General features: G+C 46.8%; 1 protein-coding gene across 1 annotated transcript in view; it reads left to right on the forward strand.

Annotated features, from left to right (window-relative positions):
* Nucleotides 1-25,891, forward strand: part of LOC126484394 (putative ferric-chelate reductase 1 homolog) — a 360,497-nt gene that overhangs the window by 274,687 nt on the left and 59,919 nt on the right. The window contains exon 2 of the mRNA XM_050107891.1: nt 12,294-12,629. Coding sequence (XP_049963848.1) covers nt 12,294-12,629 — 336 coding nt within the window. The remainder of the gene's footprint in view (nt 1-12,293; nt 12,630-25,891) is intronic.

The following is a 25,891-nucleotide window of genomic DNA, read 5'->3' on the forward strand; positions in this document are numbered from 1 at the left end:
GACGAGAAATCTAACCTCACGAGACAAGCCACGCGTCACGTGCTTCTTGCATTTTCAAGCCATTTGCGACTATAGCGCTCTCCAGTTGCAGCTATCTGCTGTATCGGCTCCCAAGCCATACATTTGGTTTGCGCAAATCGACGCACGTGAAATTCTTTCGTTAGCTCTCTTAAAAGGGACATTTCCTCCCTTGTTCATATGCTAGTCACGCTGTTCTGTCTGTATTGTACATAAACTTGAGTAGCGATAAGTTGTTAAAAGACAAAAAGGAAAGTTTCATGTCGAGTCTTTGCGTTTCAGGACATTTATATTTAAATAACATTAAATATTACAGAAACATTTCTGTTCATTAGTAACAAAATCCCACAACCTTTTAGAGAACTTGAAGATAAAAAAATGAAAATTTAAGATAAAGCAAGACACGAACCTACTCTACAGTGCTTCGTACCTCACCTTCTCCATCAATTAAGCGACACATAACTTCGACCAATGACCTCTTTTGTTACGATCATCTGACGGCTTTAATTGCCGTAATGTTATCTTATAGTTAATTAGAATTCCTACCAAGAAAGGCACGTATTTTTAAGAATCTTCAATGTCCCGTACCTAGAAACGGCGTATTTTGTCACGCGAGTTACAGCACCAAAATACGAAAATCGTTTAACCACAAATATAACACTCCTTTTTTTTTATAGTAGGCCGGGGTGGCCGAGCGGTTCTAGACGCTTCAGTCTGGAACCGCGAGACCGCTACGATCGCAGGTTCGAATCCTGCGTCGAGCATAGATAAGTGTGATGTCTTTAGGTTGGTTAGGTTTAAGTAGTTTTAAGTTCTAGGGGACTGATGACCTCGGATGTTAAGTTCCATAGTGCTCAGAACCATTGGAACCTCCTTTTTAATGACAGTTTGGAGAGCAGCTCAATGTGCCGGTACTTACAAACAGCATCTATTCGTAGGATGTAGGATATGGGCTTCAGATGGAAGCGACATACAGTGTGGCATCTTGAAAGTTCTGCGTGTAACGCAAAGAGTGGTTCAAACTTTCGTGGCAGGTTGCCGAAACATTGTAGAACTTATACGGGGTTTACTCTGAAATATGCCCTATTTTCATTTTGCTCCAAAGAAACAATTAAATGAAGTTGGTTTACTCTTAAAAAATAAGTTGGGTGTGAAGTTGAGTTTAAAAAAAAAATTAAATCATCGAAAACTTCCATGTGATCCCCTGCGGTGACTCGAAGAATGCCTACTTTGTATTCAGTTTCCATCCAGGTTCTTTGCAACATGTTCGGAGGGATGGGACCGATGACTTTCACAGTCAGAATAGATAGGTCTTGAAAAATCCCACATTGTAGTGGCGAACACTTCTGTTTTTCCTAAAGACCCTAATCATAATATAAAATAATGATCGATAATTATTGGCAAAAGTTGAATAGCTAGATAAATATAAAACGAAATTAATAGAAAGAAAGCAAAAACTGCAGCTACTAGAATGTCCATGAGGCCAAACTTCGTGCAAATCCTACCTTATAAAAACAATTGTCATGTTTGTCCATTTACTAACACAAACTTTTCGGCTTAGGTGTGTTATGGCTTCTGTGACTAGTTACATTCGCAATGTTCACCTGCCTTTTGTGATCATTATGTACGTACTGTTTTTAATGTATTGTTGATGGTTGATTTTCTCTTGTGGTAATAGTCGGACATTACTTATTTTTTTCAAAAAATGTGCTACTGTTGAATTATAAGTTTCTCACTCTGGCCTTATCCCTTATTTCAGTGGTTGTCAGTAACTGGAAGTAAGTTCATCCTTGTCTGTTATTTTAATGTCGTTTATCATCACACTACACAACCCCCCCCCTGCAGGTCCGGGGTAAGAATAGGCCCGAGGTATTCCTGCCTGTCGTACGAGGGGACTAAAAGGAGTTTCAACCATTTCGGCTTTCCATGTGATGGTCCCCCCTGGGGTTTGACCTCCATTTTTCAAAATTCTACAGAAGTACGAGCCTTTTGGGGAAGGACACCTTACGTGGTGTACCACTGGTCCTAAGTGCACTAAGACCTTGGCACTCGGCATTGCACCGGCGTTGTAACCATACCCACTATTCCTCAAATTGGGCCTAAACGCCTGATGGGTTGTCCAAGTTACGCCCATAGCGCATCTCCATCTGCACCAGCGATCATGATGGACTATCCATGGCACCAGAAATCCAGCACGGTAGCCAGCCCATTGTGGTGGGGTCGTCATGTACCCTCTAGGTTGTAGCCCCCTGACAGCACAGGGATCGTACTGCCGATACCTGAGCTGCACCCTCCCCACGTCGGCCAAGGAGTAGATGCCCGTCTCCTTGGGGCATCAGGACTCCCGGCAATGGTCATCCTGCCAGGTGGCCCTTGCTGCGGCTGGGTGGCGCCCGTGGGGAGAGCCCCTGGTCGGAGTGGGTGGTATCGGGGCGGACGTTTCGCAGATGAAACGTCAACACGTATCAGGTCGCTCTGCGGCCGAGTCTTTCAAAAGAAAAGGTACCGTTTCTAGTTCTGGTTCTCCTGCCCTTTCCCCCTTGGCCACTCCATGGGAGGAGGGACAAGCCCGCCGGCTTGGGGCGAAGTACTTCCCCCGTTATTTGGTCTGTTCTTGAACTGATGGGGGGGGGGGGGGGGGGGGACATCCGCCACCTCCAAGCCCATGTTCTTTGTTCAGCACATTGAGGACGTCTTCGGGGAAATCGAGGCTCTCAGCAAGATGCGTTCAGGGTCCGTTCTTATCAAGACCACCTCCGCCACACAGTCGGCGGCGCTCCAGGCGTGCGACCGCCTAGGGGACATCCCAGTATCCATTGTCCCACATCTGGCACTAAATAGGACGCAGGGGGTTATTTTTCGTCGTGACCTCCTGCTACAATCTGATGAGGAGCTCAGGGCCAACCTGGAGGCGTGCATTTCGTCCGGCGAGTCCAGCGCGGCCGCAAAGACCGTCGCATCGACACCGGGGCCTTTATCCTCGCCTTCGAGGGGGACGTTCTCCCGGAGAAGGTAAAGGTGATGTGCTACCGGTGTGACATGCGACCTTACGTCCCGCCTCCTATGCGCTGTTTTAGGTGTTTGCGCTTTGGGCACATGTCGTCATGGTGTGAGGCTGAGCCTCTTTGTGGCGATTGTGGACGTCCTCTTCGTGAGGAACATACATGCACCCCACCACCTCGGTGCATTAATTGTCCTGGCGTCCACTCGCCTAGATCCTCAGACTGCCCCGCATATCAGAAGGAGAAGAAGATACAAGAAATCAAAACTTTGGATCGGCTCCCTTATTCTGAGGCCAGGAAGAAGTATGACCGCCTCCATCCCGTGCCATTGACCACTTCGTTTGCCTCAGTTGTGTCCACTCCTTCCGCGGTATCCTCACCCCTATCCTGTCCCCCTCCGCCTCCTCCGCCCATCAGGGGGCTCTGCCTCCGCCTCCCAAATCCCTCCCTTCCAAATCCTCCTCCCCCGTGGCCCCCACCTCCTCTACCCCAGGGGCCACCCTTCCTCCTCCTCCTCCCCCCACGCCACCTGAGAAGCGATCCTCTTCTCAGGCGTCCATCGGGGAAATGTTCCGGACCCCAGCTTCCGAGGTCCGGCGTTCCAAAACGGACCCCGCGCGTGAGGACCGTCTTCGGGTCCAGCCCACCATCCCTGTGCCTCCTCGGCCTTCCAAGAAGGCCTCCAAGAAGAAGTCGCTAGCCCCCTCTCCACCCCGGCGCGTTACGTCTGACGCTCCATCCGTAAGTCGCTGCTCCCGGCCGTCCTCAGTTTCGCCGGGACGCTCTGCTGCGAGGCGCTCAGCTGGCCTTTCATCGGCAAATGATGCTGCCCCTCCTACACAACCAGGGACAGCGGACAGCGGCTGCAGCTGGCGAAGAGTCGATGGAACCGGATCCGCCTCCCGTCGGTTGTAGCGTTGTTCCCTCGCAACCTGGCCCTCCGCGGCCGTCGAGGTGACCAGCTCTTCCCCCGTCTCTTTCCCCCAACTTTTTGACTAGCGATGGCGTTGTTTCATTGGAACATAAGGGGTATTCGATCTAATCGGGAGGAATTACAACTGCTCCTCCGCCTGCACTGTCCGCTCGTCCTTGGTCTCCAGGAAACCAAGTTGCGCCCAACTGACCGTATTGCCTTTACCCACTATACCTCGGAGCGGTATGACCTCACCCCTGTGGACGGTATCCCAGCTCATGGTGGGGTCATGTTGCTCGTTCGGGACGATGTTTATTACCATCCCATCCCATTGACCACCCCACTCCAAGCAATAGCTGTCCGCATTACTCTTTCTGCTTTTACTTTTTCAGTTTGTACCATCTACACTCCATCGTCATTCGCTGTTAGTCGGGCTGGGATGATGCACCTGATTGTTCAGCTTCCCCCGCCGTTTTTATTGTTTGGCGACTTCAATGCCCATCATCCCCTTTGGGGCTCTCCTGCATCCTGTCAGAGGCTCACTCTTGGCGGATGTCTTCAACCATCTCAATCTTGTCTGCCTCAATACCGGCGCCCCGACTTTCCTCTCGGACTCTACTCATACCTACTCCCACTTGGACCTCTCGATCTGTTCTACCACTCTTGCTCGTCGGTTCGAGTGGTATGTCTTTTCTGACACCTATTCGAGCGACCACTTCCCCTGTGTCGTTCATCTCCTGCACCACACCCCATCCCCACGTCCTTCGAGCTGGAACATACTGAAAGCTGACTGGGGACTTTACTCCTCCCTGGCGACCTTTCCGGACCACGATTTTCCCAGTTGTGACAGTCAGGTCGAATACCTCACAGCTGTTTTCATCAATGCTGCCGAACGTTCCATTCCTCGTACTACTTCTTCTTCACGTCGCGTTTCCGTCCCCTGGTGGAACGAGGCTTGTAGGGACGCTCTCCGTGCTCGACGACGTGCTTTACGCACCTTTCGCCGCCATCCTACGTCGGCGAATTGTGTTGAATACAAACGACTCCGAGCGCAATGTCGTAGAGTCATCAAAGACAGCAAAAAAGCTTGTTGGGCCTCTTTCACCAGCTCCTTTACCAGTTTTACTCCCTCTTCCGTCGTTTGGGGTAGCCTGCGCCGGCTGTCGGGCATTAAGGCCCACTCCTCGGTACCTGGCCTGACCTCAGGTAATGAGGTCCTTGTTGATCCTGTGGCTGTCTCCAACGCCTTTGGCCGCTTTTTCGCGGAGGTTTCAAGCTCCGCCCATTACCATCCTGCCTTCCTTCCCAGGAAAGAGGCAGAAGAGGCTCGGCGACCTTCCTTCCACTCGCTGAATCTGGACACTTATAATGCCCCCTTTACTATGCGCTTGCGCTGTCCCGGTCCTCTGCCAGATGCCATTCACGTTCAGATGCTGGCACACCTTTCTCCGGCGGGCAAAAGCTTCCTTCTTCGTACCTACAATCGCGTCTGGACCGAAGGTCAAGTCCCCATGCGTTGGCGTGACGCCGTTGTTGTTCCTATACCCAAACCCGGGAAGGATAGACACCTTCCTTCTAGTTACCGCCCCATTTCTTTTACAAGCTGTGTCTGTAAGGTGATGGAGCGCATGGTTAATGCTCGGTTAGTCTGGATTCTTGAATCTCGACGGCTACTTACTAATGACCAATGCGGCTTTCGTCGCCGCTGCTCCGCTGTTGACCACCTTGTGACCTTGTCGACATTAATCATGAACAACTTTTTGCGAAGGCGCCAAACGGTAGCCGTGTTCTTCGATTTGGAGAAGGCTTATGATACCTGTTGGAGAGGAGGTATCCTCCGCACTATGCACAGGTGGGGCCTACGCGGTCGCCTGCCCCTTTTTATTGATTCCTTTTTAACGGATCGAACGTTTAGGGTACGTGTGGGTTCCGTATTGTCCGACGTCTTCCTCCAGGAGAACGGAGTGCCTCAGGGCTCCGTCTTGAGCGTAGCATTATGAATTGCATTCCACCTAATGTCTCAGGCTCTCTCTTTGTCGATGACTTCGCGATCTACTGCAGTGCCCAGAGAACATGCCTCCTGGAGCGCTGCCTTCAGCGTTGTCTAGACAGCCTATACTCATGGAGCGTGGCAAATGGCTTCCGGTTCTCTGAAGAGAAGACGGTTTGTATCAACTTCTGGCGATATAAAGCGTACCTTCCGCCATCCTATATCTCGGTCCCGTTGTTCTCCCATTCGTGGACACAACTAAGTTTCTAGGGCTCACGTTGGACAGGAAACTGTGTTGGTCTCCACATGTCTCTTATTTGGCGGCCCGTTGTACACGTTCTCTTAATGTCCTCAGAGTTCTTAGCGGTTCATCTTGGGGAGCGGATCACACTGTCCTGCTTCGCTTGTATCGGTCCATAGTCCGATCGAAGCTGGATTATGGGAGCTTTGTCTACTCGTCCGCTCGGCCATCCCTCTTACGCCGGCTCAACTCCATCCACCATCGGGGGATACGTCTTGCGACCGGAGCCTTCTACACTAGTCCTGTCGAGAGTCTTTATGCTGAAGCTGCCGAGTTACCATTGACCTATCGGCGCGACGTACTGCTTTGTCGGTATGCCTGCCGGCTGTTGTCTATGCCCGACCACCCCTCTTACAAGTCCTTCTTCGCCGATTCTCTCGACCGTCAGTACGGGTTGTATGTGTCTGCCCTGCTGCCCCCCGGAGTCCGCTTCCGTCGCCTGCTTCGACAATTGGATTTTGCCCTCCCTACCACCTTCAGAGAGGGTGAGAGCCCGACACCACCTTGGCTCCAGGCTCCGGTTCATATTTATCTCGACCTCAGCTCTCTTCCGAAGGAGGGTACTCCGGCTGCAGTGTATTGCTCATGGTTTGTCGAACTTCGTGCTCGACTTGCCGGTCACACCTTTATTTACACCGATGGCTCCAAAACTGACGACGGTGTCGGCTGTGCCTTTGTCGTCGGGGCCGCCACCTTTACATACCGGCTCCTCGACCAATGTTCCAGCTTTACGGCCGAGCTTTTTGCTCTCCATCAGGCCGTTCAGTATGCCCGCCGCCACCGCCATTCATCGTATGTACTCTGCTCTGATTCACTCAGTGCTCTTCAGAACCTTGGAGCTCCCTATCCGGTCCATCCCTTGATTCAACGGATACAGCAGTCCCTCCATTCTTTCGCTGATAATGGTGGTTCTGCCAGCTTTCTGTGGGTTCCTGGACATGTAGGAGTGCCTGGGAACGAGGCTGCGGATGCTGCAGCCAAGGCTGCAGTCCTCCTGCCTCGGCCAGCCTCCCATTGTGTCCCGTCATCTGACGTTCGTGGGGATGTATGTAAGAGGCTTGTGTCGTTGTGGTGGGATGCTTGGTCATCCCTCCAAGGAAACAAGCTCCGGGCAGTAAAACCGCTGCCAACTGCTTGGACAACATCCTCCCGACCATCTCGGCGTGAGGAGCTCCTTCTGACCAGGTTGCGGATTGGGCATTGCCGGTTTAGCCACCGCTACCTGCTCTCCGGTGACCCAGCCCCGCAGTGCCCTTGTGGTCAGGCATTAACAGTGCGCCATGTTTTATTGTCGTGTCCCCGTTTTAGTCAATTTCGTGTTGTCCTGTCCCTGCCATCTACTTTACCGGATGTTTTAGCTGATGACGCTCGAGCAGCTGCTCGTATTCTGCGTTTTATAACTTTAACTGGCTTGTCCAAAGACATTTAACCTTTTTACTTATTTTATCTGCATCTTTGTCAGGTCCTTCTGGTGTCCCCCCCATCCCCTTGAGTTTTACCAGATTCCATGTGCTCTAACAACAGTGACTGGGCGCTAATGACCTCAGCAGTTGAGCGCCCTTAAACCCAACCAAAAAAAAAAAAAACACTACACAACATTCTTGTGTGTGTGTGTGTGTGTGTGTGTGTGTGTGTGTGTGTTTTTTTCAGCTTTCTGTATGCGGTTTTTTTTGTCCTCAAAACTAATACTCTTCACTTTGTTGCCAAACTGTATGCTTTTTCACTAAAACGCTGAATTATTTCGTGTACTTCGCGTGGCTTTTGGTTCAACGATATGTGTAGCCAGGAAACTTTTTAGTAATTTGTTAAGTGTGCTTCCTGGAGTTGTCATTATTTCCATTTTGTGCGCAGTAGTCGACGACCGACCCAGTCGTATTCAGGAGCTACACTTCTGCTGTTGCGTACTCGCTGCTGGACTCTTAACCAGGCTTAGCTACGGTCGGTCTCTTGCAGCAGTTTATAGCTGAGTTCAATTCAAGACCACACAGCGCCTTTGATGATCTTGTTCGTCAGTGCCGACACTGGATTCCGTTAAACACTAACCATCAGCGTTCGTCAGCTTTCTTAGTCATGATGGCCGGCGAGATCTTAACATCCAGGGTGACTCTAAAAGGACTTTACAACTTTGGAATGTTACTGAAATTTATTGAGAACTTTCAGAATCGGTAATCATTTTATAATAAACATCCTCAAGTTTCACTTGAAAATGTCAAATCTCATTTTGGTTCGATGTGACCACTATTTGCTATGCGGCAAACATCCCACTGGTAATTAATTTCTACCCACACTCGTTGCAGCAAATTGGGCATAACTTGTGCAACGGCAGTATAGAATTTTCAGCTCGGCTAAATTGTTTTGTAAGGGAGGAACATATACACGGTCTTTAATGAAACATCAAAGAAAGGAATCCAGTGGGAGTGTAATGGCCGTGCGATTGGCCCTTCACGACCAATCCACCGACCTGGCAAGCGATTATCTGGAAACCTCGAACTTCCGTGAGGAAATACGATACACCACCTTCCTGGTAGTAAACCATTCCATCTGTCATTTTCGTCGGACTGTGGAATTAAAGTTTTCAAGCATACTCAAGCAGACAAAACCAGTGACAGTTTTTTCCATGAAAAAGAAAGGGCCGTACACTTCAGTTTGCTAAGGGCACAGAACAAATTAACTTCGGGGCTGTCTTGAACATATTACGGGGTTGCTTGTGGATTTTCACTGCCCCAAATTCTGCACTTATTGGTTTTCACCCTGCCACTGATATGAAACGCTAACTCATTGCTGAAGATTGTGTTGAATGTCTCTTTGTCCTCTGTCCGATACAAAACTTCCCCACAAAATTTCCGCACGGAATTCCCCATGAGCAACCTTATTTGCATCTCTAATGTGCTGCGCCATTTTGAATCTATATGCTTCAAAGTGTAAACGTGTACGCACTAGTCGCCAAAAAGTCTTTTGTGGAATGCCAGTCTCGTGAGAAGCACGTTTCGTTGATTTTTGTGCACTGCGGGCAAAGCTCTCCCTAACCTGTTTGACAACAACACGCGGGCGACTTGGTGATTTATCAAGTCGCAGTGAACAGCCTCTCCCATCAAAGATCTTGTGCGAAGAGAGAATTGTAAGCCTGCTTGGAGGTTCTGTAACGAACTCTGTGCAAATTTACGCCGAGCAGCTCTTGTAGAGTTAGATTCGTGAAACCATAACACACAGTGAGTGCGCTCGGCGCCAATTAAAGTGGCTATTTTAACTGTCCACTACTCTGGCGCTCCTGGTGGCGGAATTGGGTACTCATGTGCAACGTGAATGGAACTTGAGGTTGTGTCCATTATACACTCCTGGAAATTGAAATAAGAACACCGTGAATTCATTGTCCCAGGAAGGGGAAACTTTATTGACACATTCCTGGGGTCAGATACATCACATGATCACACTGACAGAACCACAGGCACATAGACACAGGCAACACAGCATGCACAATGTCGGCACTAGTACAGTGTATATCCACCTTTCGCAGCAATGCAGGCTGCTATTCTCCCATGGAGACGATCGTAGAGATGCTGGATGTAGTCCTGTGGAACGGCTTGCCATGCCATTTCCACCTGGCGCCTCAGTTGGACCAGCGTTCGTGCTGGACGTGCAGTCCGCGTGAGACGACGCTTCATACAGTCCCAAACATGCTCAATGGGGGACAGATCCGGAGATCTTGCTGGCCAGGGTAGTTGACTTACACCTTCTAGAACACGTTGGGTGGCACGGGATACATGCGGACGTGCATTGTCCTGTTGGAACAGCAAGTTCCCTTGCCGGTCTAGGAATGGTAGAACGATGGGTTCGATGACGGTTTGGATGTACTGTGCACTATTCAGTGTTCCCTCGACGATCACCAGTGGTGTACGGCCAGTGTAGGAGATCGCTCCCCACACCATGATGCCGGGTGTTGGCCCTGTGTGCCTCGGTCGTATGCAGTCCTGATTGTGGCGCTCACCTGCACGGCGCCAAACACGCATACGACCATCATTGGCACGAAGGCAGAAGCGACTCTCATCGCTGAAGACGACACGTCTCCATTCGTCCCTCCATTCACGCCTGTCGCGACACCACTGGAGGCGGGCTGCACGATGTTGGGGCGTGAGCGGAAGACGGCCTAACGGTGTGCGGGACCGTAGCCCAGCTTCATGGAGACGGTTGCGAATGGTCCTCGCCGATACCCCAGGAGCAACAGTGTCCCTAATTTGCTGGGAAGTGGCGGTGCGGTCCCCTACGGCACTGCGTAGGATCCTACGGTCTTGGCGTGCATCCGTGCGTCGCTGCGGTCCGGTCCCAGGTCGACGGGCACGTGCACCTTCCGCCGACCACTGGCGACAACATCGATGTACTGTGGAGACCTCACGCCCCACGTGTTGAGCAATTCGGCGGTACGTCCACCCGGCCTCCCGCATGCCCACTATACGCCCTCGCTCAAAGTCCGTCAACTGCACATACGGTTCACGTCCACGCTGTCGCGGCATGCTGCCAGTGTTAAAGACTGCGATGGAGCTCCGTATGCCACGGCAAACTGGCTGACACTGACGGCGGCGGTGCACAAATGCTGCGCAGCTAGCGCCATTCGACGGCCAACACCGCGGTTCCTGGTGTGTCCGCTGTGCCGTGCGTGTGATCATTGCTTGTACAGCCCTCTCGCAGTGTCCGGAGCAAGTATGGTGGGTCTGACAAACCGGTGTCAATGTGTTCTTTTTTCCATTTCCAGGAGTGTAATTATCCGGGCTGTTATCCCGTGGTCGGTTGAGGAATTCTGTGTAAATTCCCAAGCCTTCGGTCCCGTCCGCGGGGGACATCTTCAAGGGGATGTATAGCTGAATGGAAGGTCCAACACACCCACTGGCTCGCTACTGACTGCCGCTAAAATCCGTGTCCGCGCCCACCCGCGCCGCACCGAGGCGTGACGTCACGTGTTTTGAAAACGTCAGTGCAATTGGCCGCTGTCCGCTGACGTCTATCGCCGTTGCCATCACCCAGTGGTGGACGGGTGGTACACACCTTCAACACCGGCATCCATATACCGTTTAATTTCACGCCCTCCCCCTTTAGATTCAAATTATTAGGGTGTTTGGCGATTTCGATTGCCTCCCTATAAGAGCCTTTCGTAATATCCGCATGTGGCCGCTAGTACTTGCGTCTCCCCGAAACGAATATGGTGGTTACCTGGTTGGAAAGCATGCTCCGCAACAGCTGATCGTTCCGTTTCTCCTTTTCAATTGCCCTTGTTCAAAACGTTTGGAAGAGCACAAGGGCAATTGTAGAAAAGGAGAAACGGAACAATCAGCTGTTGCGGAGCATGCTTTCCAAACAGGTAACCGCTATATTCGTTTTGGGGAGACGAAAGTCCTAGCGGCCACATGCGAATATTACGAAAGGCTCTTACAGGGAGGCAATCGAAATCGCCAAACACCCTAATAATTTCAATCGAAAGGAGGAGGGCGTGAAATTAAACGGTATATGGATGCCGGTGCTGAAGGTGTGTACCACCCGTCCACCACTGGGTGATGGCAACGGCGATCGACGGCAGCGGACAGCGGCCAATTGCACTGACGTTTCCAAAACACGTGACGTCACGCCTCGGCGCGGGAGAGCGCGGTCACTGAATTCAGCGGCAGTCAGTAGCGAGCCAGTGGGTGTGTTGGACCTTCCATCGAGCTATACACCCCCTTGGAGATGTCCCCCGCAGACGGGGACGAAACCTTGGGAATTGACACAGAATTCATCAGCCGACCACGGCATAACAGCCCGGATAATTATAATGGACATGACATTTCCGGCCGTGAAAGTCTACATTTTAGTAACTTGAGGGTGTTTGCTACAAAATGACACATCTGCCGATTCTGTAATTTATCTCAAATTTATCTCAAATTTATATATTATTCCGAAGTTGTAAAGTCCTTTCTGACTCGCCGAGTGCTGAATGCCGAACCCAGAGCCTTGTTTAAACTGAAACCTCCGTCCCTCTTTATAGAAATAAGACCGTGAAAGTGAATGAGCAGCAGGTGTGACGTTAGATGTCGTTTGTTGCAGATGCGAGAGTGGACGGCCTGGCTGCTGCTCTGGCTGTGCCTGTGTGGGCGCGGCTGGGCGCTGAGCAGCGGCGCGCCCAACGGCACGTGCGCTTCGATGACGCCGCGCCACACCGGATCGACGCCGCAGAGTTCGCCGCCGCCCTACACGGTGACGCCGTCGGTGCGGCAGGTGGCGCGCAACGGTAAGCTGACCGTGGCGCTGGCGTCGCCGCAGGGCCTGCCCATCCACGGCTTCCTGCTCGAGGCCCGCGCGCCCGGCTCCGACGAGGCCCAGGGCGCCTTCACCAGCTACCCCGACACCGCCAAGACCATCAACTGCAACGGCCGATACGCCGTGAGTAGAGTTGGGCAACACGATTCTTTTTCCCGATTCGATTCCTACGATTCAATCTCAAATTGCGAATTGATTCCTACTATTCGTTAACGATTCTTTCACGATTCTTTCACGATTCATTCTAGTCTGCGATGACACGATTCTTACGGAATGCAAAAAGTTCTACATCTTACTCACAGATGGCAGGACATGTCTGAAATCGTGTGTATTGGGAGCTGTGTACTCGCTGTACATCGTTTCTGTCATCACTAGTTCGTGTATTACTCGCGCAAACTAAGCTGACGTCGGCGCGGGGGCTGATGGTAGCAATAGTAAATAGTAAATGGGAAATGCTTTTACGCTCGTTCCCGTCAGCCACCGCCAAGTGTCAGCTTGGTTTTCGCGAGTAATATTACGGCCCACGAACTTCGTTTGTTCGTTCTGAGCTTCCTTTGTTCACACGCATCCTCCACTTGACTGCCATCTGGCGGTCGTAATCATTCGGCACGACCTGGCATGATTCGGAAGTTGCCTTCGGAGCATAGCATACTAAGAATCGATGAATCGTTGGAACTTGGAATCGTCACGACTCGGAAACACGCAATCGTTCTTAAGATTCTGTTGAACGATGATTCGTCCGTATCACGATTCGATTCTTAAGATTCTTTATTTAGAGACGTTCAAATGAACGACTCATTCACGAATTGCCACAACTCTAGCCGTGAGTACAGGACCGTCCCTTAGGCCGGTATTACACTATCAAATTTCTTTGTCAAAGATGTGATCAAATGTCCGTCGAATATATTTGACAAAGATATTTGATGTGGCGCTGAAAAGGGGTATTACACTGTCATCATAGTTTTCGTCGCAGTTAAAGATGGCTGACAACTTGTTATTAACCGCAGCAGTTGCATGTACCACAATTGCACTGTGTGCACATACGGAAGGGAAGCGGGGAAAAAAGGAAACGTACCTGGGTGAAGCCGTGAGTTTTACGACGACACGATAAAAGCATTCAACAAAACTTGTTACGTGAGCTTATAGTGGAGAACGTCCAAGTCGTACATAAATTACTTAAGGATGGATGAGCATAAATTTCTGTATGTGCTCAGTGAAGTGTGTCCTCATATCACAATGCAAAATACTCACTTAAGAACTGCTATATCTACAGAAGACAGACTAACTGTAACACTCAAATTCCTTGCTACAGGAGACGGGTAGGTTAGGTTAGGTCTCCAATCGTCTTAATCTATTTTTGTATTCAGGGTGCCTCACACTGTAAAGCGCCTCATCAGCTTCATACATCTCTATTAATTTTGTAGTTGTCGGTACCCACCTATTGTATTTACCGGCAATGTTTATAAAAATACTACAGATAACAGAACGCTACAGCGATGCTAACGCTCCACGTGGTAACATGTCACATTGCAGTGAACAGAAGACAAGCGGCGACTTTGATCTTTAAGGAACCATTTGCACTCGAGCACAGACAATATTTAATTTAGTTAACTTAGATTATATGTATCGATTTTTTAAGACAAGAGAATGCAAAATAAAGGAGTTAACACCGCTCTCTTGTCACAGCCAGTAGGCATCAGCTCACTCTTATGTCATTCGTTGTCCTAGAAGGACGCAATATTTTGTGTGGTTCCACAGTTAGACATATTGATATTTGCAGAAAAGAGGCGCAGAATTAATAAGTCGCTCTCATTTGTGAATTATCTGCAATTATTTAGATAGAATTTTACGTGTCATTCATATCTTAATGTATATGTTTTAATGAATATATGTTTTATTTAATCGTATACTTTTCTCTGTTTTAGTAGTTTTAGTCACTCCATTGTCATGATTGAAGCTGAGGTCAGATATGAGACTTTGTCTACAAAAAAATATGAGCCCTGGCTACTTTCCGTACATCTTCGAACGTGCGAAGCTCGATAAATTCACGGCGTAAATTTTAATCTCTCAATTACTTATCCAAACAACAACAATTATTATTACATATTATTAGTATAAATTATTATATTATTACTTTATTTTTATTTGTTAAAGATCGTATCTACAGCGTGGCCCTAGATTTGATCACATATTTGACGACATTTGACTAAGTTCCCTGTTACACCACCAAAATTCTTTGACAAAGATATTTGATAGTGTAATACCGGCTTTAAGCCCCCTTTTACAATCGACTTCATTGTTTCAATTGAGTACTTGCACCAAGTGCGTCTACTGCAGCGCCCTGGCGATTTATTGCTGTACTGAGCCGTCTGCGTTGAGTGGTCGTTTTCGTTTACACGTCAGCGCCAAAATGGCCGGTATTGTGAAAGCTGTCTGCTGTGGAGTTTGAGGGCTTATCCTTTTTACGGAAAAATCGAAATACAGTAACAAAACATAAAAAAAGCAATGACAGTACAGTTCAATAATAACCAAATGAGAATTCATAGTGGAAGTTCTTGTCAAAGGTCGTATGGTAAATTGTTCACACTACTGAGAGCTGAAAGAATAGGAAAAGTATCACCTAAACCTTTCAGAAAACATTTATTTGGTCGAGGAAATATATGCTTGGAACACATCAGAAAGTATGCAGAACGCAGTAATAGCCCCTTTTTCCATTATAATTTGTATCTTGTTTTCTTGCCAGGTGCCAAATAAGGTCGAAAACTATTTTCCTTATCCTGTAATTACGACTTGTTAGCTGTTCAAATGCCTTTCATTAAACGTTTATCTATCAACGTTGTTTATACGCACTGTAGGTTCTTTCTCTGTAAACGTAAATTCTTCTTGTTTTCAGATATTTCGTTCCTCTTGTAGAACACTAGTAGTAAAAAAATACCAGAACCTTGTGTAACTTTGGTGTGTCACGAAAACAAAGCAAAGAACACAATAAAAATTGAGAAGACACGAAAGAACAAAATTCATTCCTATAATAGGAATGAACTCGACCAGAATAGGTTATAAGTTCCAGTGGTAGCAGATGCCGCCACAGTCCCTTGTCCCTCCCTTCTTTTAGATACTATTTTAATGTATTAGTTTCCTTCTCCTGCTACGTTAGGGAGTTCTTTAAATTACCTTCTGCTAAGTGCTCGATACACGTACGGCTTTTGCACTGATACATCGTTTCACTTCCGGTGATAGTAACACTTATGTTCCTTACATAAAATACTCCCTACCGTACTAAGTTTTGAGAGCACATATTACCTGCAGAACCAACACATACTTGGGAAATCGAGAGATGATCTTTGTCGGTACCCATATTCGACACCATGTTGATTATCAATTGTGTGCGTTACTGAACAAATTTATAATATTAACGTAGCCCTCGAGTCACCTTGGACTAAAATTCTGATATATTTACTGTATTAGGCGTTAATGAAAATACCTCCTGTTGCACCAGATAAGGACGAGCCCAAGACTAGTCTATCTTACTGTTAAATATTACCCCTGAATGTATTGCAGTTGAGGATTAGTTCTAGTAATGTCATAAATTCTTTAATTTCAGCTTATGAACACGTTCTGTGCTTTAGTAATTTGTTCTGAGGGTATTGGCTTCTGTAATGGGAATATTACAGTATCGGTTTGTGATATCTAGTGATATAAATCTGGAAGGATACGGAATGTTTCTCTTATTTCACTGACTAGTATGGTACTGTTCTCTACAGAACAGGTTGTTTTCCTTGTCTCGCTTTTTTTCTTTTTTTACCTTTATTGGCCCTTCGTAGACCTTGTTTGCTTCTATTGGGTTTTGCGTTAAGCTCTCTCTGATCAATAGTCGAGCAGACTTATATGTTAGGGGAAAAAAGGACTGATGATCTAGTAGTTTGGTTGCGTTAACCATCCAACCAGAACAGGTTGTTTCATGTATGAAGTACTTCTTTTAGGAAGTGATATGGTTTGGCCGAGTTTGTATGTAGGAAACGACATACTGCAACTGAGCAAAGATGCAACAAAAGAAAAGACCAGTTAAAGAAAACATTTCTTGTAGACAGGATAAGAAAAGTAATGTTTCCTGTCTGGATCCTGAGGCCCCCATATTAAGATCACAACCTAAATTACACAAGGAGGGATGTCAAATCGCACCAGTAGTGAACTGTTCCATATCCCTGAAGCTTCTGCTTCAATATTTGATTTACAGACGTGTGTGTTCGTAATATGCACAGAGTAAAAAAAAAGATCTAACTCATAGCTTTACTGCAGCTAGTTACCCATTTAAAGGCTTAACGCAATTTAAAATTATGTAGCATGTCACATAGGGGAATAATGCTGGAATTGTATTGCGCTAGGTGCGATTGAGTAGAATACCTTGGAGACATGCATACGTAGGCGACAAGCCACTGGGATTTCACTTACACCATTTATTACATGTCAAATATTTGCATACACCGGTACTTGAAAAACATAACTTCACACAGAAAATGTTAATTAGCCAGAAATCTTTATGGCAGAATCAATAATAACAGTAATGATATTTGTAATTGAATCAAATCTTAAAAAAATAAAAATAAAATTATTTTAAGTTTTTAAGGTATGGAAATTGACCAACTCCTTAACACAATTGACAATAGTATAATAGATTTTAAATTCAAGGTAAGTGGATTGACTAACACAACAGATAAATATATTAAAAATTTTAATATTCAAAAAGCAAATCGTCTGAAACCGTTGAAGAACAACTGACAATTTAACTATGACAATCTCCAAAATGTTCAGGTACAACTACAGTGATCTGGCCAGATCAAGATACAAAACTGATAAACACGAAGTTGCGGCTGTAATCTTTAAGAAAAAGCAGCGGTAGCAGTTGCTCGTGAAGGCGGCGTATCAGGTCGTAGACAGCTCACAGGTAAAAGATGCCCATGGACCACACTCTGTGCTGGGACGCCTTACAGTAAAAAATATACAAAATTTAACCTCTATAACAGAGAAAAAGACACAATAAGCTTACAGGTCATGATAAAGCAATCACACACCCAAATCTCCATCTACCGTGCCTCACAAGATATTACCCAAAATGATTTAGTTTAACAGCTGCAAAAGGTAATAGTACATAGACTAATACTGAAGCAAATCATGTATACAAAAACTTCCCCTGGCGTACCTTATAAGAACTGGCACATTAATAACAAAACTGATTGACAGCCGATGTAGAAAAATAATCGCCCCCAGTTCAATACTGAATCAAATGACAGGTGCAATAACTTGCCAAACAACCATGACACAGGCAATCGATTAGTGGAGAAGAACCTTACCGACGTAAGCTTAATTTTTACTTTTCTTTGGATGATTTAACTTGAGTGGCACTACAGCCGACCGCGCATACTACGCAACTGTTTTAGACACAGTCTACTCTGCACCACTGGTACTTGTCTATGTTAAGTCAGTGTCACAGCCGGAGACAGCGCTGTCTTTGCAGGAAACAGACAAATCCGGCAAATGCTCACCAGTTACAGATCAGCAAGACGGTCGTTAGCCCTCGGCTTCCACGCTCAGTCTCAGGTCGCTGTGTTGTGCGGTGTACTTCCTCGTTAACGGCGGCAAAAGCGCTCTGCCCCTTTTCGAGAGGTGCCTCTGGTACGAGCCGCGCTGGTCCAGGAAAGATCACGTCAGGCGTCTGAGTTAATGGCCATACACCAACCGCACGCACGCTACTTCTAGTCTATTAGAATTCCCACTCCGGGCTTGTGCACTGCATAAGAAGTGCGTCCATATTTCCACGCACGCCCTCTTGCCATGGCACACCGTCCAGAGAGCCTCAGCGAAGCTGACGATAGGTGGTCGAAATGGAAGATAGGGCAATGTACCGAAGAGTGCGCAGCCCCAAAGCGAGCACAGTTTGTGTTCCTGACAGTTGACTAAACTGATTAGCTCGCATCTGACGTAGTTGTGTTCAGAGTGGTATCAGAAACATCTCGTAGAAGTTGTCCGAAGAAATACTGCGTTTCCAGAGTGAAACAAGCAAGACTCACTTTCCAGTTATCTTGATGTAGGTCTGGTACTCTGTTGCATAAGTTACACACAGAAAACGTGAGCAGTACCTTTCAGTTCTTGACTTCGTTGTGAAAGACTGGCTTCCAGTCTACCCTGCTGCAACCACATGTTTTGCTAATGTGACGTGTGCTGCCATCTGTTGACTCCACTAGGAGTGATTGTTTCTGTACGATAGAGTGCGCATGTTCTCTTCAGGGAACAACTGCACATTTCTACTGTGTGTGTGTGTGTGTGTGTGTGTGTGTGTGTGTGTGTGTGTGTGTTTCCGAATGACTTCAAATTTGGTTGCCGCTGCTCTTGGTACGAAGGAGTCTGCTTTAAGGAAAAGACTGAAAAAAGTGAGTAGAGAATTTTAGCGTTTCCAGAGGAGTGGATCCAGCGCATTAAGTGTGTGAGATGGTGGCACGAACAGTGCTCTTCATTTGAGGGTGATATTGAGTTCATTTGTGACATTTGCTAAATGCATACTCTTTGGGCATATTTTGCTTACTCTTCAGCGCAGTTGAACGAAAGAGCGTTCGTTTCCCTTTCTTTATTTTTGAAAAGTGCCTCAGCTCTCTCTCTCTCTCTCTCTCTCTCTCTCTCTCTCTCTCTGATTAGTACTTGAAACTTCCTGGCAGATTAAAACTGTGTGCCGGACCGAGACTCGAACTCGGGACCTTTGCCTTTCGCGGGCAAGTTGGTAGAGCACTTGTCCGCGAAAGGCAAAGGTCCCGAGTTCGAGTCTCGGTCAGGCACACAGTTTTAATCTGCCAGGAAGTTTCATATCAGCGCACACTCCGCTGCAGAGTGAAAATCTCATTCCAGATTAGTACTTGTTCCATACATCATGAATACGACACTTCGTAATGATGTGGAACGTGTCAGGTTAATAAAAGGTGTCTATACAAGATATTACATTACACAAAATATTACATGACACTTAGGCCTAATATTTTTCTCATACTCACACCTGAATGAACCTCTAGAATCTAGTCTAAACCAATGGCGAGCATCCCCTGCAGCTGGCAAAACGTGGCGAAGTAGTGCAGAAATTTGCGGAGGAGTACCTATTTGTGTTAGAGCCTCCCCAGCGCCATGCTGTCGGGACTGTACGGTATCCTCCGCCTAACGGCCGTAATTGGTGCCGTTTTTACCAGCCTGAGGTTTCCAAATCACATTTCCGCTCTTATTTGCCACATTACTGTTTCCTAAAATAAATGCGCTATTAACGCCGCACTACATGCGACGATAATAGATACGATGTAGAGTCTAGTGGGATGACTGACTCATTCTGGCAATTCACAATTAACATCTTTAATTGGGCAGTTAATTTCGATATTTAAGCAACGTCTTTTCAGAGGACAGTAGCTGCCTTTTCGCAACTGTTTCAGAAACTGCTACAAATGTTGTCTGGACTGACAAAGCTCACTGTTCCTCCGCAATAGGTGATAGTTACGTTGCATTAATTTCTCACTACTTACTGTGCCATAATTTGTATGCAGCAGCAGTCATTAGCCGGTGGGGTATTTATTATAGTCGGCTACTGAAAAGCAGATCTTCAAACTACCCCCCCCCCTCCCCACGCAAGAATGCTGCAACGACGTTGACATTGTTGTGGGTAACAGTTCAATGGGCAACTTCCTGTGCTGACAAATACAGTATGTGAAAGTGGCAATGCTTGCTAGCTCAAAGCCCGAAAGGCACATTGCCGTTTCACAATTGATTACACAGTGCACTTTGCTGACCAGCACGGAGAATGCATTATGGGTATATGTAGTTATGTAATAAGTTTCCTGTAGAGAAGAGCGTGGTGGCTCATGCAGAATCTTACCAGTGTGCCACAACGTGATGGTCTATAGAAATTTGACTTACAAGGGTAGCAATAGAGACCGAAGTGAATATATTAATTTTTCTTACATAAATGTAACTATTTAAAGGCGTTTAAATTTTGTAATTAATCGTTTCTTTTTGAGGAATAAAATAAAATGGAAAAACAGTAGCAGCTAGAATCGAACGGGAGACAACTAATTGGCAGTCGTTGCGCTTGAGCACTGGGCTGTGGGACTCGTACATAAACTGACAATCGAAAATCCCTCGTGCTGTACGGGTAAGTCTTTAGAGCATTATTGTATTTACGTGTCCAGTCTTTCTGGCCCTCTCACTGCTATGGAGAAGCAAGCTACTTCCATATCACCGTGAATAAAAAATGTTTCTAGCGTTTATCATATAACTTATGTGCCTCTCTGCATGCTGTCATTCGCAAAAAAATCCTCGTTGCGGTATCTTAAAGCGCTTATGAAATGAGACGATTGTTATGATTACATGATTCCTGATGCGCATGCACAGAAATGGGTGCATCACTTGCGACAATCTTCCAGATATAACGTTCTGCTCTCAATTTTAATTAAAATTTCGATATATTATCTACATTTCGTAAACAGCAATATATGGGCTAAAATCAACCATACGCAAAACAAATGAAGAAAAAAGCGATAGTAGCGGCGGGAATCTAACCCAACCCGAATTATTGTTAGTAGGTGCACTTGACCACTGGACTATGGTACTGAAATCTCAACTGCTCCTCTAAAATCCCTCATACTCTACACTTGCCGAATACTTCACACACAGTGCTCAAAGAAAAATGACCTCCTGCTTGGAGCAATGTAGTGCCCTCAGTGCCTGCAGGGATGACGTCACATCCAGTCGAAAACTAACCGCGCTGCTGCTACGGTCGCAGGTTCGAATCCTGCTTCGGGCATGGGTGTGTGTGATGTCCTTAGGTTAGTTAGGTTTAAGTAGGTCCAAGTCTAGGGGACTGATGACCTCAGATAAGTCCCATAGTGCTTAGAGCCCTTTGAACCATTTGTAGCACATTTAAACGTGATAACCAGCCTCTGCTGACCTCTGTTGCATGCAGGGTATATGTAGCAGTTTCCTATAGTGTAGGTTATTCAGAAAGGGGGTTCCAGTTAAAACAAGATTCAGTATCACCAAAGAAGAGTATACTATACTGGTTGTCCAGAGCCAAACTGTCGTTGTAGAGGACAAACCATAAACCATTTCTGTAGAGGAACTGAGTTCTTAGTGAACTGATCAGTAAAATGTTTAAGAAAATTTATACCAATGAAAAAGCTGAATTTAAATTTGAACGCCTGTTAAGAGTTTTCGTACCTCCACTGAAGTGAGATGTCATGGGCTATATCCTAATATTGTGTCGGACATCCTTTTGCCCGGTGTAGTAAAACTACTCAACGTGGCATGGACTCGGTCACTGCAAGACCTCAGCAGAAATATTCAGCCATTCTGCCCCTTCAGCCATTCATAAGTGCTAAACTGTTGCGGGTCAGAATCTTGTGCACGAACTGATCTCTCAATTATGTCCCATAAATGTTTGTTGGGATTCGTGTCGAGCGATAAGGACGGCCAAATAATTCACTTGAATTGTTTAGAATACTCCTGAAACCGATCATGAACAATTAGACCGCGTGACATAGTGCATTGTCATCCATAAAAATTCTGTCGTTGTTCGGGAACATGAAGTCCATGAAAGGCGGCAAATGGTCTCTCTGAAGCTGAACATAGTCTTGTCCAGTCAATGATCGCTTCAGTTGGGCCAGAGGACCCAGTCCATTCCATGTAAGCACAGCCCAAACTATTGTGAACCACGCGACTGCTACGGTCGCAGGTTCGAATCCTGCCTCGGGCATGGATGTGTGTGATGTCCTTAGGTTAGTTAGGTTTAAGTAGTTCTAAGTTCTAGGGAACTGATGACAGCAGATGTTAAATCCCATAGTGCTCAGAGCCATTTGAACTATTATGGAACAATCAGCAGCTTGCAAAGTGCCTTGTTGACAACCTGGTCCACGGCTCGTAGTTGAACCCTACAATGAGCTCTTGCGAGATGAAATCGGGACTCTTATGACCAGACAACGGTTTACCAATCATCAAGGATCCAACCGATATGGTCACGAGCCCATTAGAGGCGCTCCAGGCAATGTCGTGCTGTTAGCGAAGGCACTGCTGTCGGTTGTCTGCTGCCGTAGCCCATTAACTCCAAATTTCGCTGCACTGTCCTAGAGGATACGGTCATCGTACGTCCCACACTGATTTCTGCGGTTATTTCGCGCAGTGTTGCACATCTCTAAGCACCGAAAACTCCACGAAAACGCCGCTGCTCTCGGCCGCTACGCGAAGGCCGTTGGCCACTGCGTTGTCCATGGTGAGAGGGGTAATACCTGAAATTTGGTATTCTCGGCCACACTTACACTTTCAACCTCAGAATATTGAACTCCCAAACGATTTGCGAAATGGAATGTCCAGTGCGTCTAGCTTCGACTAGCATTCTGCGTTGAAAGTCGGTAAATTCCCATCGTATGGCCATAATCACGTCTGACGGCATTTCAGACGAATCACCTGAGTACAGTCCGCAGCTCGTGGTCTTGCGGTAGCGTTCTCGCTTCCTGCGCACGGGGTCCCGGGTTCGATTCCCGGCGGGGCTGGGGATTTTCTCTGCCTCGTGGTGACTGGGTGTTGTGTGTCCATCGTTGATTCGCAAGTCGCCGAAGTGGTGTCAACTAAAAAGAACTTGCGATACGGCGGCTGAACTTTCCCGCATGGGGCCTCCCGGCCAACAATGCCATACGATCATCATCACCACCCGAGTACAAATGACAGCTCCGCCAATGCGCTGCCCTTCTATACCTTGTGTACGCGATACTCCATCAATGCAGGGTCGTCCATTGATCGTGGCCGGGCCAAATATCTCACGAAATAAGCATCAAACGAAAAAACTACAAACAACGAAACTTGTCTAGCTTGAAGGGGGAAACCAGATGGCGCTATGGTTTGCTCGCTAGATGGCTCTGCCATAGGTCGAACGGATATCAACTGCGTTTTTTTAAAAAAAGGAACCCCTTTTTTTTATTACACATTCGTGTAGTACATAAATATGAATGTTTTAGTTGGACCACTTTTTTCGCTTTGTGATAGATGTCACTGTAATAGTCACAAACATATGGCTCACAATTTTAGACGAACAGTTGGTGGTAACAGGTTTTTTAAATTGAAATACAGAACATACGTACGTTTGAACATTTGATTTCGGTTGTTCCAATGTGATACATGTACCTTTGTGAACGTATTACTTCTGAGAACGCATGCTGTTACAGCGTGATTACCTGTAAATACCGCATTAATGCAATAAATGCTCCAAATTATGTCCGTCAACCTCAATGCATTTGGCAATACGTGTAACGACATTCTTCTCAACGACGAGTGGTTCGCCTTCCGTAATGTTCGCACATGCATTGACAATGCGCTGACGCATGTTGTCAGGCGTTGTCGGTGGATCACGATAGCAAATATCCAACTTTCCTCACAGAAAGAAATCCGGGGACGTTAGGTCCGGTGAACGTGCGGGACATGGTATGGGGTTTCGACGACCAATCCACCTGTCATGAAATACGCTATTCAATACCGCTTCAACCGCACGCGAGCTATGTGGCGGACATCCATCATGTTGCAAGTACATCGTCATTCTGTCATACAGTGAAACATCTTGTAGTAACATCGGTAGAACATTAAGTAGGAAATCAGCATACATTGCATCATTTCGATTGCCATCTATAAAATGGGGGCCAATTATCCTTCCTCCCATAATGCCGCACCATACATTAACCCGCCAAGGCCGCTGATGCTTCATTTGTCGCAGCCATCGTGGATTTTCCGTCGCCCAATAGAGCATATTATGTCGGTTTGCGTTACCGCTGTTGGTGAATGACGCTTCGTCGCTAAATAGAACGCGTGCAAAAAAATGTCATGGTCCCGTAATGTCTCTTGTGCCCAGTGGCAGAACTGTACACGACGTTCAAAGTCGTCGCCATGCAATTCTTGGTGCATAGAAATATGGTACGGGTGCAATCGATGTTGATGTAGCATTCTCAACACCGACGTATTTGAGATTCCCGATTCTCGCGCAAGTATTCTGCTACTGATGTGCGGATTAGCCGCGGTAGCGGCTAAAACACCTACTTGGGCATCATCATTTGTTGCAGGTCGTGGTTGACGTTTCACATGTGGCTGACAACTTCCTGTTTCCTTAAGTAACGTAACTATCTGGCGAACGGTCCGGACACTTCGATGATGTCGTCCAGGATACCGAGCAGCATACATAGCACACGCCCGTTGGGCATTTTGATCACAAGTCATACATAAACACGATATCAACCTTTTCCGCAATTGGTAAACGGTCCATTTTAACACGGGTAATGTATCACGAAGCAAATACCGCCCGCACTGGCGGAATGTTACGTGATACCACGTACTTTTACGTTTGTGGCTATTACGGCGCCATCTATCACAAAGCGAAAAAAGTGGTCCAACTAAAACATTCATATTTCTTTACGTACTACACGAATATGTAATAAAAATGGGGTACCTATTTTAAAAAACGCAGTTGATATCCGTTTGACCTATGGCAGCACCATCTAGCGGGCCAACCATAGCGCCTTCTGGTTTCCCTCTTCAAGCTATACCGAGTTTCGTTCTTCGTCGTTTTTTTGTTTGATGCTTATTTCGTGAGATATTTGGCCCGGTCACTATGAATGGACCACACTGTATACCTGCATATCGCTATCCCATCACTTCTGTTACATCATTGTAATTTTTTGAGTATTCAGAATGAATGTATGTATGGTGCAAAGGAGCAAAAGACTGTCTCAAAGGAGGAAGAATCAGGGAATTACATGTCACTTCTTTGAAAGCAGAAAAAACTGCAACCGACAGTTAAGTTACCATAGCTTTCTCAAACAAAAGATTGTGCTCAGTAATTGAAACAGAGTATGTCCCATCTGTTGACAAGAAGGGACACGGAAGTTACTAACAAAACAGTCACCTACCTGAAATCCATCTCCTGCAGAACCATAGAACAGAGTTTTAAGAAAGGAGTCTTTAGCAGAAGGATCACCTCCATTTCAAACATGTATTTTCGCCTCAGAGGGCTCACTAATCTCCGGTGAATTTGTGCCTGCAGCACCTCTTCCATTTCCGTGCTGCATGTCTACCCTTGTAATATTCTTTATACCCTCCCTTCGGGAACATGTCTCAGATATTTTTTGGAATGTGTTCTTGGGTTTTAATAGCCTGACACCAGAGCAACCCCTCATCTACTTTTTTTTTCTTCGTTGTCCATCTCCTGCCTTTCCTCCGCTTCGGCATTTGAGGTTTCTGCTTCTTCGTCCTCCCTGTATGCTACTGAAGACCGACGCACGCGTTTGACGCATAACAGATGACTGGATAACGCGTAATTCGAGCCCCTG

Source organism: Schistocerca serialis, chromosome 6 (genome assembly GCF_023864345.2).
Source record: "Schistocerca serialis cubense isolate TAMUIC-IGC-003099 chromosome 6, iqSchSeri2.2, whole genome shotgun sequence".
Lineage (NCBI taxonomy): Eukaryota > Metazoa > Arthropoda > Insecta > Orthoptera > Acrididae > Schistocerca > Schistocerca serialis.